Source organism: Martes martes, assembly GCF_963455335.1.
Source record: "Martes martes genome assembly, chromosome: 1".
NCBI classification, from domain to species: domain Eukaryota; kingdom Metazoa; phylum Chordata; class Mammalia; order Carnivora; family Mustelidae; genus Martes; species Martes martes.
In genome coordinates this window covers 115,688,021-115,700,541 of record NC_137888.1, presented here as the reverse complement: position 1 = coordinate 115,700,541, position 12,521 = coordinate 115,688,021, and the positions used below count along the sequence as shown (strand labels likewise).

The 12,521-nt window shown below is 37.1% G+C and overlaps 1 protein-coding gene across 8 annotated transcripts in view; it reads right to left on the bottom strand.

Moving 5' to 3' along the window:
* Window positions 1-12,521, bottom strand: part of DLG1 (discs large MAGUK scaffold protein 1) — a gene marked incomplete at its 5' end in the record, with an annotated part of 253,529 nt that overhangs the window by 77,500 nt on the left and 163,508 nt on the right. For all 8 annotated transcript variants that reach the window (XM_080829395.1, XM_080829394.1, XM_080829396.1 and 5 more), the window contains one exon: window positions 2,840-2,960. In XM_080829395.1, coding sequence (XP_080685521.1) covers window positions 2,840-2,960 — 121 coding nt within the window. The remainder of the gene's footprint in view (window positions 1-2,839; window positions 2,961-12,521) is intronic.

The following is a 12,521-nucleotide window of genomic DNA, read 5'->3' as shown; positions in this document are numbered from 1 at the left end:
AGATTTAAAAAAATATCTATTTTATTTATTTATTTGACAGAGAGAGAGAGCACGAGAGCACACAAGCAGGGGGAGTAGCAGGCAGAGGGAAAGGGAGAAGCAGGCTCCCTGCTAAGCAGAGTGCCTGATGCGAGGCTCCATCCCAGAAAACTGGGATCATGACCTGCGCAAAAGACAGACACTTAACTGACTGAGCCACCCAGGTACCCTAGGAATGAAGTTTTGGTACATGCTACAACATGGATGAATCCTGAAAACATCATGCTAAATGAAAGAAGTCAGACACAAAAGAATTTTAAGATGATACTTATTTGGACAATCCAGAATAAGCAAATGTATAGGACACAAAGTACACTAGACTAGAGGTTACCAGGGACTGGGAGGAGAGGAAATCTGGAATTACTGTTTAATGGCTGTAGTTTGTCTGATGTGGCAAAAAGGTTCTGGAATAGATGGTGATGATTGCCTAACATTGTGAATGCAATTAATGCCCATGAATTGCACATTTAAAAAAACTAATAATGTGGGGTACTGGGGTGGCTCAGGCAGTTAAGCATCTGCCTTTGGCTCAGGTCATGATCCCGGGGTCCTGGGATCAAGCCCCGTCAGGCTCTCTGCTCAGTGGGAGTCTACTTCTCCCTCTCTTTGCCACTCCCTCTGTTTGTACTCTGTCAAATAAATAAATAAATAAATTTTTAAAAAAAGAGGCCTTAAACAATTAATAATCTAATGTACCAAAAATAACTGGGTTTACATTTTAAATGGGATAAGTGTATGATATGTGGATCATCTCTCAATAAAGCTGTTAATAAAATGAACTTTAGAATCATCAATTTTCTGTATGTTGGGATTTCTTTTCCTTTTTAATTTTATATTATTTATTTTTAAAAAAGATTTTACTTTTTTATTTGAGAGAGAGAGTGAGTGAGAGAGTAGGCGCAGAGGGAGAGGGAGAAGCAGGCTCCTCTGCTGAGCAGAGAGCCTGAAGCGGGGCTAGATCCCAGGACAATCCTGAGATCATGACCTGAGCTGGAGACAGACACTTAACCAACTAAGCTACCCAGGTGTCCTCTTTTCCTTTTTAAAATTGGTAATGTGAGATAACCTCTGAAAGACTGCTTAGGGTCAAATTGTGGAGAACTTCAAATGTGAGGGTAAAGATTTTTTGTACTTTATATCTGGACAAAGTTGTGTAATTATTAAAAGGGAGTGCTAAAACACATGTTTCAGGAAGGCATATGCAGTAATCAACCACCTGATTTTCACATAAAAGTAAACAAAACGGGTAGACTAGTGTAATACCAAAAAAGTCCAATAAAATGGACTTTTTTATAGAGAAGAGATATAGAATGAAAAAAGATGGGGAACAGCAATCAAGACACCAATATAACATATTTTTTAGTTTGAAAAATATGTAGAAATTAAAGACTGGATAAGCCATTAACTATTTTTCCTCTTTATTTCTATAATTGGCACTATTAGAAAACAATAAAGCCATGACAGATTAGCATAGGAGAACAGCCTAAAGACTTAACAGTCTTGAAAATTCATATCACAAAGAGAGAACCACAAAAACCAGTTTTTCTGCTCATTTTCACTTCCAACACAACTACTGAGCACATATTTACAATTTTTTTTAAAAGATTTTCTTTCTTTATGATAGAGTGGGAGAAGGAACACAAGCATGGGGAAGCTGGAGAGGGAGAAGCAGGCTTTCTGCTGAGCAGGGAGCCCAATATGGGGTTCAGTCCCAGGACACTGGAATCATGACCTGAGCCAAAGGCAGACACTTAATGACTGAGCCACCTGGGTGCCCCTATAAATTAAGTTTTCAATGTTGCTAACTCTTAAAAAAAAGGACATAGATGAATATCCTTTCCTATCTGCCCTTAAAGAATCCTTGCCTAGAGTCAGGAGTCTGATAAGAATAATTACAATTTTGAAAGCTCAAAAATAGTAATGCCAACAATAATGCAATTAATAAAAACATAAAACAGACATTAATTGGCAGACATTTAATGTTAAAGTTATAATATGAAATACTTGTACAAATTATACAGCAATGTATAAACATAACATCCTTATTACTATAGTAAATAATGTGTAAAAGATCTAAAACACTTTTCACTTATTTTTTCCCACATACTTAAGAGTTCTTTGGGAATAAAAAGATGGATTTATAAACTTTATTTAAAACAGTAAAGTCAGATCAAGGTAAATCTTAGGAGTGAGGATATCAGGGATACATATCAAGGAAAGAAAATATCAGTTGTTGAATTCTAAACATGAATCAAATTACTGCTATAAAAATTTTATAATATATATTAAACAGGGATATATGAAAAGTTAGTTTTAAATATACATAGCATATTCTTAACTTAGTTTTATCTATGCTAATTTCTAAGCACAATTAACCATTTCTGAAAAAAAAAGTAGCATGTTTTTAAAAAGGGCAGTGATTTACTGGAATATAAATTATTTATTTATTTGACAGAGATCACAAGTAGGCAGAGAGGCAGACAGAGAGAGAGGAAGGGAAGCAGGCTCCCCGCGGAGCAGAGAGCCTGATGTGGGGCTTGATCCCAGGACCCTGAGATCATGACCTGAGCCGAAGGCAGAGGCTTTAACCCACTGAGCCACCCAGGTGCCCCTGGAATATAAAATAATTTTATATTTCAGCCTCCTCAAAGAACCCTCCAATGAAAAAAATTTAGGTTTAAGTTCATTATCTGTCAGTAAAATCTTTTAGTCCTGAAAATTGTGGCTATCTTACTGGGCTGATTACAACTTCTTCTAACAGTTGGCTTTATTTACGAAGGACAAATGTTCAGTTCCTTACCTTGTAATTTCATCATCTCCAAGCACTGCTTTTGAAACAGGTGAGTATCTGGCTGGTGATGCTGGTGTATGGCCCAAGTAGGAAGATGGGCTAACATGGTTATCAACAGGTTGAGAAGCAGCTTCAAAATAAAGAAAGTAAAAAGCACTTTAAGTGAAAAGAGCCATTCAGAACTGCATTTGTGAATTATCAATTTTAAGGTTAGTTAATGTATAACTCATATCCATTTATTTATGTAAGTTGGTAGAAAAGACCAGGTAAAAATTAGACAAGCTCAACTTTCTAAAAAATTAGACAAGCTCAAGCTCAAGTTTACTATACTAGTAAAAACTAGTACAGATATTCAGATCAGTAAGCAAACTTATCATGTTTGTCTTCTCTTAAAAAAACAGAACTAAAAAGGAGTTTTACATTAACTGATTTGCACCAGTGAAATCTAAGAAGTGTCATTCAAAAGGCTGTCCTAGAAAAGACCGTAATACAAAATCTAAAGTACAATAATCTAATTTTTCTGAGACGTCATTTTGCAGGTTAAGTTTAAAAAAATTTCTATTACTTAAAATTTAATTGTAAATAATGAAAACTGAAAGCTTAAAAATAGGTTCACAAAGATTATGCTTGACAAAATTTTACAATAATTAAGGGACTTCTGGTTTCTAGTTTGGCATGTAAGAAGCTTGGAAGTCATCACTCTGTTCTAACAACACCTTAAAAAGCTAAACAAACTAAAAATTCAAGTCTTCTTAGACCTTTAGGATAAGGGGGATGACAGGGCAAACTCCTGCCCCCAAACTGGAGAAAATGGTAGGCAAATACAAAGAATTATAACTTACCACACCATAAAACTCTGTGGGAACTAGTGCTAGGATAGAGAAACCTGAATTGTAACTTGCAAATCGCTGGAGGTTCAGCATGGGCCAGTAAAAACACTTCTGGGGGACCCTATTATTGGGGGAGCCCACACATTTGTGAGTTTTACCTCCTGGATCTCTACCAGGCTCTCACAGTGAACAGTGGAGAAAAATCTCCTCATGCTACTGACAGGAGGAAGGGAAAACAACCGATTTTCAAATAAACAAGAGCATTCTGTTTTTCGTAACAAAGTCTGCCCTCAGGAGAAATGATCAAAGCCTAACCTGCTAGGGTTTTATCAGAGAACAGTAACCTGGGGTAAGGGAAATAATCAACTCCAGTCCATTCTAGTCATCCTATCCCACCTAAGGGAGGAAGGTGAGAATACTGAGAGGCACTGTGCAGCTTACATTCCAGAGGTGCAAACTCATTAAAAGACTTGAGACCTGATCACAGGGCTAGGAACACTTTCCCTCTCCAACACCTTATAATCGCATTACTAATGGCCTATTTACAGCAGTTCCTTTTACCCAATACATCATGCCTACCAGGAAAAAAATTACAAGATGTAATAAAAGGCAAAAACACACTTGGAAGAGACAGAGCAAGCATCAGAACAGACTGAAGATATAGCAGAAATTTTGGAATATCAGACCAGGAACTTAGAACAACAATGATTAGGGGTGCCTGGGTGATGTAGATAGTTAATTGTCCAATTCTTGGTTCTGGCTCAGGTCATGATTGCAGCATCATGAAATCGAGCCCCACGCCAGTCTGGTGCTCAGTGTGGAGTCTGCTTAAGACTCTCTCTCACTCTCCCTCTGTCCTTTCCCCTGTTCTCTGTCTCTTTCTAAAATAAATAAATAAACCTTAAAAAAATAAAGCAACAATGATCAATATGCTAATGGCTCTAGTGGACAGACATTATGCAAAAACAGATGAGCAATAAGCAGAGAGATGGGAATTCTAAGAGAAACAGAACGAAATACTAGACATTGAAAACACTGTTAACAGAAATGAAGAATGCCTTTGATGGGCTGAGAAGAGAATCTCTGAACTTGAGGATATCTCAATAGCAACCACTAACACTAAAAAGCAGAGAGAAAAAAAAAAAAAAGAATGAAACAAAAGAAACCTAAAACAAAATATCCGAGAACGGTGAGACAGCTACAAAAGGTGTGACATTTATGAAATGGGAATACCAAATGTGGAAGGAAAGAATGGAAGAAATATTTGAAACAAGAATAATGACCTTAAGAATTCACCTAAATTGGCATCAGACATCAAACCACAGATCTAGGAAGGTCAGAAAACACCAAGTAGGTCAAATGCCAAGAAAATTACACATAGAAATATCCTTTTCAAAGAAGAGGAAAAAGGTAGTGGGAAAGGAGAGGAATCTAAAAAGAAGTCACAGGGAAGGGTGCCTGGATGGCTCAGTGGGTTAAAGCCTCTGCCCCCTGGGATAGAGCCCCGCATGGGGCTCTCTGCTCAGCAGGGAGCCTGCTTCCTCCTCTCTGCTTACTTGTGATCTCTGTCTGTCGAATAAATAAATAAAATCTTAAAAAAAAAAAATAAGTCACAGGGAAAAAACCTACTATACTGATAGAGGTACAAAGATATGAATTACATTTTAACTTCTCAGAAAGTAACAGTAGGAACACTGTATTCAACTATATTTGCTTATGTATATATATGTGTATAAGTGAAATGAATGTAAACAATGGTACAAGGGATGGGAGAGAGGAATTAGGATTATTTTAAGGTAATTACACTTCCTGTGAAGCTGTATAGTGTTAGTTGATATGTATATTGCAAACTCTAGGGCAACCACTGAAAAAGTAAAATGAGACTTTAACTGTTAAGGAAGGAGAGAAAATGGAATAAAATGTTTCAGTAAAACTGTAAAAGAAAGAGAGTGGATAACAAATAAAGAAACAAGAACAACAAATAGAATACAGTAACAAATATAATAGATATTAATCCAACTATATCAATAATCACTATGAACACCAATGGTCTAAATGCACCAATTAGAAGACCAAGATTATCAGAGTCGATCAAAAACAAGACCCAATTATATATTGTTTATAACAGAGCCACTCCATAAAGGCACATACAGATGAAAAGTAAAGGGATGGAGAAAGATACTACCATTCTAACACTAATTGAAGATAGTGGGAGTAACTGTATTAATTCCAGACTCAAAATAAACAAAGGTATGAGAGATAAAGAAGGGCATTACATAATGACAAAAGGGTCAATTCTCCAAGAAGATATAACAATCCCTAAGACGTATGCATCTAGCAATACTGTCAAGCTATGTGAGGCCAAAATGACAGAACTGCAAGGAGAAACAGATGGATCCACATTCTTTTCTTATAAATGGAGAGAAATAGGAGGCAGAAAATCAGTAAGTTCATAGCTGAACTCAACAATATGACTAATCAACAGGATATAGTGGATACCTATAGACTACTCCATCCAATAACAGAACATACATTCTTCTTAAGCTCACATGGAGCATTCACCAAGACAGACTACAGTCTGGGCCATAAAACACAACTTAACAAATTAAAAAAAAAAAAAATCATACCATGTCTGCTCTCAGATCATGATGGAATGAAAAGAAATCAGTAACAAAATGATAGCTGAAGAATCTCAAAATATGTAGGGATTAAATAATACACGGATCAAAAAAGAAATCTCTGGAGAAACTAAAAAATATTTTGAACCAAGTGAAAATGAAAACATGATGTATCAAAATTGTGGGATACAGTGAAAGCAGTGCTAAGAGGGAAATTTATAGACCTGAATACATTCAATACTATAAATCTAAAATGAATCATCTTAGTTTCTACCTTGTGAAATTAAAAAAGAGCAAATTAAAATAAGAAGGAAAGAATAAAATTACAGCAGAAATCAATGAAATTAAAAAACAGGAAATCAACCATAAAAATCAGTTAAGACCAAAAGCTGCTTCTTTGAAAAGATCAATAAAATTGGTAATCCTCTAGCCAACCTAACTAAGAAAAAAAGAGAAGACAAATCATTAATATCAGAAATGAAAGAGGGGACATAATGACAGAGCCCAGGGACATTAAAAGGGTAATAAAGAAATACTATGAACAGCTCTATGCCTACAAATTTCATAACCTAGATGAAATGGACCAGAAGCATACCTAGATAAATATAGTCAAGTGATCTTTGACAGAGGAACAAAGGCAATTTAATGGAGCAAAGACAGTCTTTTCAATAAATGGTGTTGAAACAACTCGACATCCACATGCAAAAGAAAAAAAAAACAAATCAAGACATAAACCTTACAAAATTAACTCAAAATGGATCAAAGACCTGTACATGAAACATAAAACTGTAAGACTCCTAGAAGAAAACATAGGAGAAAATCTAAATGACTCCAGATTTGGTAATGACCTTTTAGATAAAACACCAAAGGCAGGATCCATGAAAAAAAGTATAAAAAAGCTAGATTTCATTAAAATGTTTCTGCTCTGAAAAAGACACTATCTAAAAAACTAAAAGACCTGGGGTGCCTGGGTGGCTCAGTGGGTTAAAGCCTCTGCCTTTGAGTCAGGTCATGATCCCAGGGTCCTGGGATCGAGTCCCGCATCGGGCTCTCTGCTCAGCAGGGAGCCTGCTTCCTCCTCTCTGTCTGCCTGCCTCTCTGCCTACTTGTGATCTCTGTCTGTCAAATAAATAAATAAAATCTTAAAAAAATAAAAAAAAAATAAAAGACCAGCCACAGACTGGGAGAAAAATATTTGCAAAAGACATACCTGATAAAGAACTGTTGGCCAAAATATACAAAGAACTCTTAAACTCAACAGTAAGAAAACAACTCAATTTTAAAATGTGCCAAAGACCCTTAACATACCTCACCAAAGACCAAAGGTGGTGAATATGAAAAAGGTGCTCCACACACCACATGTCATCAGGAAAATGCTAATTAAAATTGTTGTACATCTATTAGAAGGCTCAGATACCGAACAATGATAACCTCAAATGCTGTTAAGAATATGAAACAACAAGAACACTCATACTATACCGCTGGAGTACAGTCAATTTGGAAGACAGTTTGGCCACTTCTTATAAAACTAAACGTATTCTTATCATATGATATTAGCCATCATGTTCCTTGGTATTCACCAAAAGGAGATGAAAACTTACGTCTACACATAAACCTGCTCAAAGATATTTAAAGCAGCTTTATTCATAATTTCTAAAATTTATAAGAAACCAAGATGTTCTTCCATTGGTGAATGGATAAATAAACTGTGGTACACCCAAAGAGTTATTCAGCACTAAAAAGAAATGAGCTATCAAGCCATGAAAAGATATGGGAAACCTTAGATGCATATTACTATGTGAAAGAAGCCAACCTCAAAAGGCTACATATTGTATGATACAAGCTATACGACATTCTGGAAAAGGCCAAACTATGGTAACAGTAAAAAGATCAGTGGTCCTACAGGTTAGAGGAAAGAAAGGAACAGGCAGAATATAGGATTTTTAAATAAGTGAAACTACTCTGTATGTTCTGTGATGGTGGATACAGATCATTATATATTTGTCCAAGCCCACAGAATATACAATTAAAAGTTAAATCTAATGTCAACTGTGAGCTTTGGGTAAGATGTAGCAATATAGGTTCATCAGTTGTAACAAATATCTCACTCTGGTGGGGGATGTTGATAATAGGGGAGGCTGTGCATGGATGGGGGCAAATGATATGTAAGAAATTTCTGTACCCTCTGCTTAATTTTGCTGTGAATTTTGCTGTGCTATAATTGCTCTAAAACATAAAGTCTTTTTAAAAAAACCTCTATGCTCTGACACCAGTTCAGATCTGTCAGTCCAATTTATAATTATGCTTTATTTAAAGAAGATTTATTTATTTTAGGAAGAGGGAGTGGGGCACCTGGGTGGCTCAGTGGGTTAAAGCCTCTGCCTTTGGGGGAGCCTGGGTGGCTCAGTGAGTTAAAGCCTCTGCCTTCGGCTCGGGTCATGATCCCGGGGTCCTGGGATCGAGCCCCGCGTCGGGCTCTCTGCTCAGCAGGGAGCCTGCTTCCTCCTCTCTCTCTGCCTGCCTCTCTGCCTACTTGTAATCTCTATCTGTCAATACATAAATAAAATCTTAAAAAAAAAAAAAAAAGCCTCTGCCTTTGGCTCAGGTCATGATCTCAGGGTCCTGGGATCGAGCCCCATATTGGGTTCTCTGCTCAGCGGGGAGCCTGCTTCCCCCGCCCCTCTCTCTGCCTATCTCTCTGCCTACTTGTAATCTCTGTCTGTAAATAAATAAATAAAATCTTTAGAAAGAAGGAGTACAGGCATGCACATGAGTGGGCATGGGGCAGAATTCCATGGCCTGAGATCATAACCCGAGTTAAAATCAAGAGTTGGATGCTTTATCTAAATGAACCACCCAGGCACTTGTATAATTATTCTTTTTAATGCACCCATAAAAGAATGGAAACCTGGTAAGAAGCAAAAATAAAAAATAAGCAAAACTATCCCTCGGTTTCTTTTAATAATAGTAAATGTCATAAGTTGTAATTCTAGTGAGAGCTAAGAATAGAAAATTATAGGGGTGCCTGAGTGGCTCAGTAGGTTAAGTACTCGACTCTTGATTCAGCTTGGGTCATGATCTCAGGGACATGAGATCAAGCCCTATGTCAGGCTCCATGATGAGCATGGAGTCTGCTTAAGAATCTCTCTCTCTCTCTCTCTTTCCTCCTCTGCCCCTCACCTATTTGCACTTGTGTGCTCTCTCTCTCTATAAAACAAGAAAGAGAAGATTACAAAGCTATTCCTTACTCAGGTAAGTAACACATTTCAGTTGTAGCTTTAAAAACACAACACATCTGAATGATTTGCATCATTATCAAAACACACTGAAAGCTATATTTAACTTCCTGAGGCTTTATGACAAAGTTAAAAAGCATTTCAAGATTTAGCTGTAATATATATTACTTAACCATCAGTCTCTTCTTTCACTATATACTGTCTTCTACGCACAAAGCATTATAACACAATCAGGAGTATAAAAATGCAAGGATCACTAGTTCAAATTATTATAGTGGCTTGAGAGGTAAAAGAAATGAAGTGACCTGTGTAAAAGACAACTGGTAATAAATGAAATCATGGCGTACTGGAAAAAATGCATGCTCTATAGGCATGTGTATACCTCCCTCTGTAATCATACAAAAAAGAAAAAGTTACAATGTCTATTGATAGTATAGGGCTTAGAAATTTAGTGTATCTTTCATTTTATAGGTTTGCAGTGTCCAACAGTAACTGTTCTCTGTCTAGTTCCCATTTAAGATGCTCTTCTGCATTCAAGCCAAAGGGCTTTCTACCATGGCTCTTGACTTTGGAAGTCCAAAGTCTTTCCTAGGTGATAAGCAAAAACATCTGTGATTTTCAAGGAAACTGGCATGTTGCTCTAAAGCAAGAAACTCATGTGAAGCTCTATAATCACCAGCCCTTTACAGTCTATGGTTTAGATTTTGAACTCAAATTTCTTTGCCGCATTATAAATTATGGCTGAAACAATGACAACAAAATACAAAAGGACAAGACCTTTGGTCAACTGTCCAAACCAGAAAAGGTACTTTTCCCCTGCATATCCAGACTGTGTCTTTATTCAATGGATCTTTTCTGGAAGAGTCATTCTCACCTGTAAGGCATAGTATCTCAACACAGCAGGGACTAAAAATTAATGTTCTTATCAAAGAAAACAACCCTAAAGAAGATCAGATAAAACAACACTATTTCCTATACTGCAAATCCTAAGTGAAAAGATTCCTCAGAGAACTACAAAACAAGGAAGCCTAATATTTCATCCTTAGGTATCAAGGTTAATGATCCAAGCCCTCCAAGATTTAGAAGAGAAGCCAAGTGGAAGGACTTGAGGTAAAAGCGGAAAGAGATCAGTAACCAAGTCAGAAGTTCAATGAGACCTTCCAGGTGAAAAGAATATAAATTAAAAGTGAGAAACCTGTAATATACCAGAATGAGAATTCTAACGTCAGCAGAGAAACTATGTTCTCTGTTAGAGCTAATGGACTTTTTTCCCTTTGTAAGAAACCCACTTTTATTTCTGGGTGCCCTATTTTGGTTATTATCTATATTTCAGTCACAACCACAAGAGTATGACCCCACCTGAAATTTATGGTCATAACTTAAGCTACAGTTTTGTACTTCTCTCCAGTGATGTTCTGCTTTTTAGGGAGCAAGAATGAAGGAAGATGCAGGTTGAACCTTGGCTGGGATTCTGAAAAGGAGGAAGTTGGGGGGCCAAAGGAACAGAAGATAAATGCAACGAAGAGAGTATCATGACAAATAATGGAATTTAAGCTAAAAACATAGACAGATGGAGACACAAGAGGGCAATCACGTTGTAGTGTCAAAGAATGGAAGGTCAAAATGTGGATGAATTACTAGAATAGGGATAAATGAACTGAGGTAGGTAGTCAAAAAATTGAGGTGGTGAAGATACTGATAATGAGAACATCTAAAGATATAATTATTAGAGATAGAGAAGGGGGGAGAGAGAAGAGAGTACATGGGGCTGGGAAGAGGTACAGGCAGAGGAAGAGAGAGAATCTCAAGTTGACTCTCTACTGAGCACAGAGTCTGACTCAGGGCTCTATTCCACAACCCTGAGAACACAACCTGAGCCAAAATCAAAAGTTGTAGGCTTAACCGACTGAGCCACCCAGGTGCCCTGATAATGATAAGCTCTAAATTATTATATGGAACCATGTGTTTGAGGTGGAGTGGAGGGCAGGACAGTTAGGAAGAAAGAGATCAAGAAACAAAGAGGCCACACTGTTGACTAAGTCATCAGTGTGAATTGTGGCTGGACACCACTGAGAATGACAATATGAATAGCAGTAGCAAGGACAATGGGCCTGGCACTAAAATCTTCGATGACTAAAGCCAGAGTGATGAGGACAACACTAGATAACAACATAAAGGACAGGTAGTAAGTTGGATAGCCTGATGGCAAGGACTTCGGAAAAGATGATAGGTAAAAATAATTTCTGTAAAAAGTTTTTATTTATTTATTTTTATTTATTTATTATTTTTAAAAGATCACATTTATTTATTTAACAGAGAGAGCACAAGTAGGCATAGAGCCAGGCAGAGGGAGAGGGGGAAGCAGGCTCCCCGCTGAACAGAGAATAAGATGCAGGACTGGATCCTAGGACCCTGACATCATGACCTGGGCTGAAGGCAGATGCTTAACCGACTGAGCCACCCAGGTGACCCTGAAAGAAGTTTTTAATCACAAATGCCTTTTTGAAAAAAAAAAAAGATTTTATTTATTTATATTAGAGAAAGAGAAAGAGAGAGGGAGAGAGAGAAAGCGTGTGCATACAGAGGAGGGAGAGAGGATCTCAAACAGATTCTGCACTGACTGTGGAGCTTGATGCACGGCTGGATGTCATGACCCTGAGATCAAGACCTGAGCTGAAACCAAGAGTTGGACACTAAACCAACTGAGGCACCCAGGTACCCTGAATCACAAATGCTTTTTAAAAAACACATAGATAAATGATATATGAACAGCCTATGTAGTATGAATGTGGGCTGGAAATATATAACAAAATTTGTAATTGTAGTCGCCTAAGAAGAGGGGAATGGAAATAGAACCTTATGGAAAGAGCTGAACTAGCAAGGATAAACAACTTTTTCACAATGTTCTATTAGTTCAATAGATGAAAAAAAGAAAGCTATCTATGCCTATAAAGAAGACAACCATCATTATGTAATTATCACTCTTTAGGACTAGCTTTGACAGAGA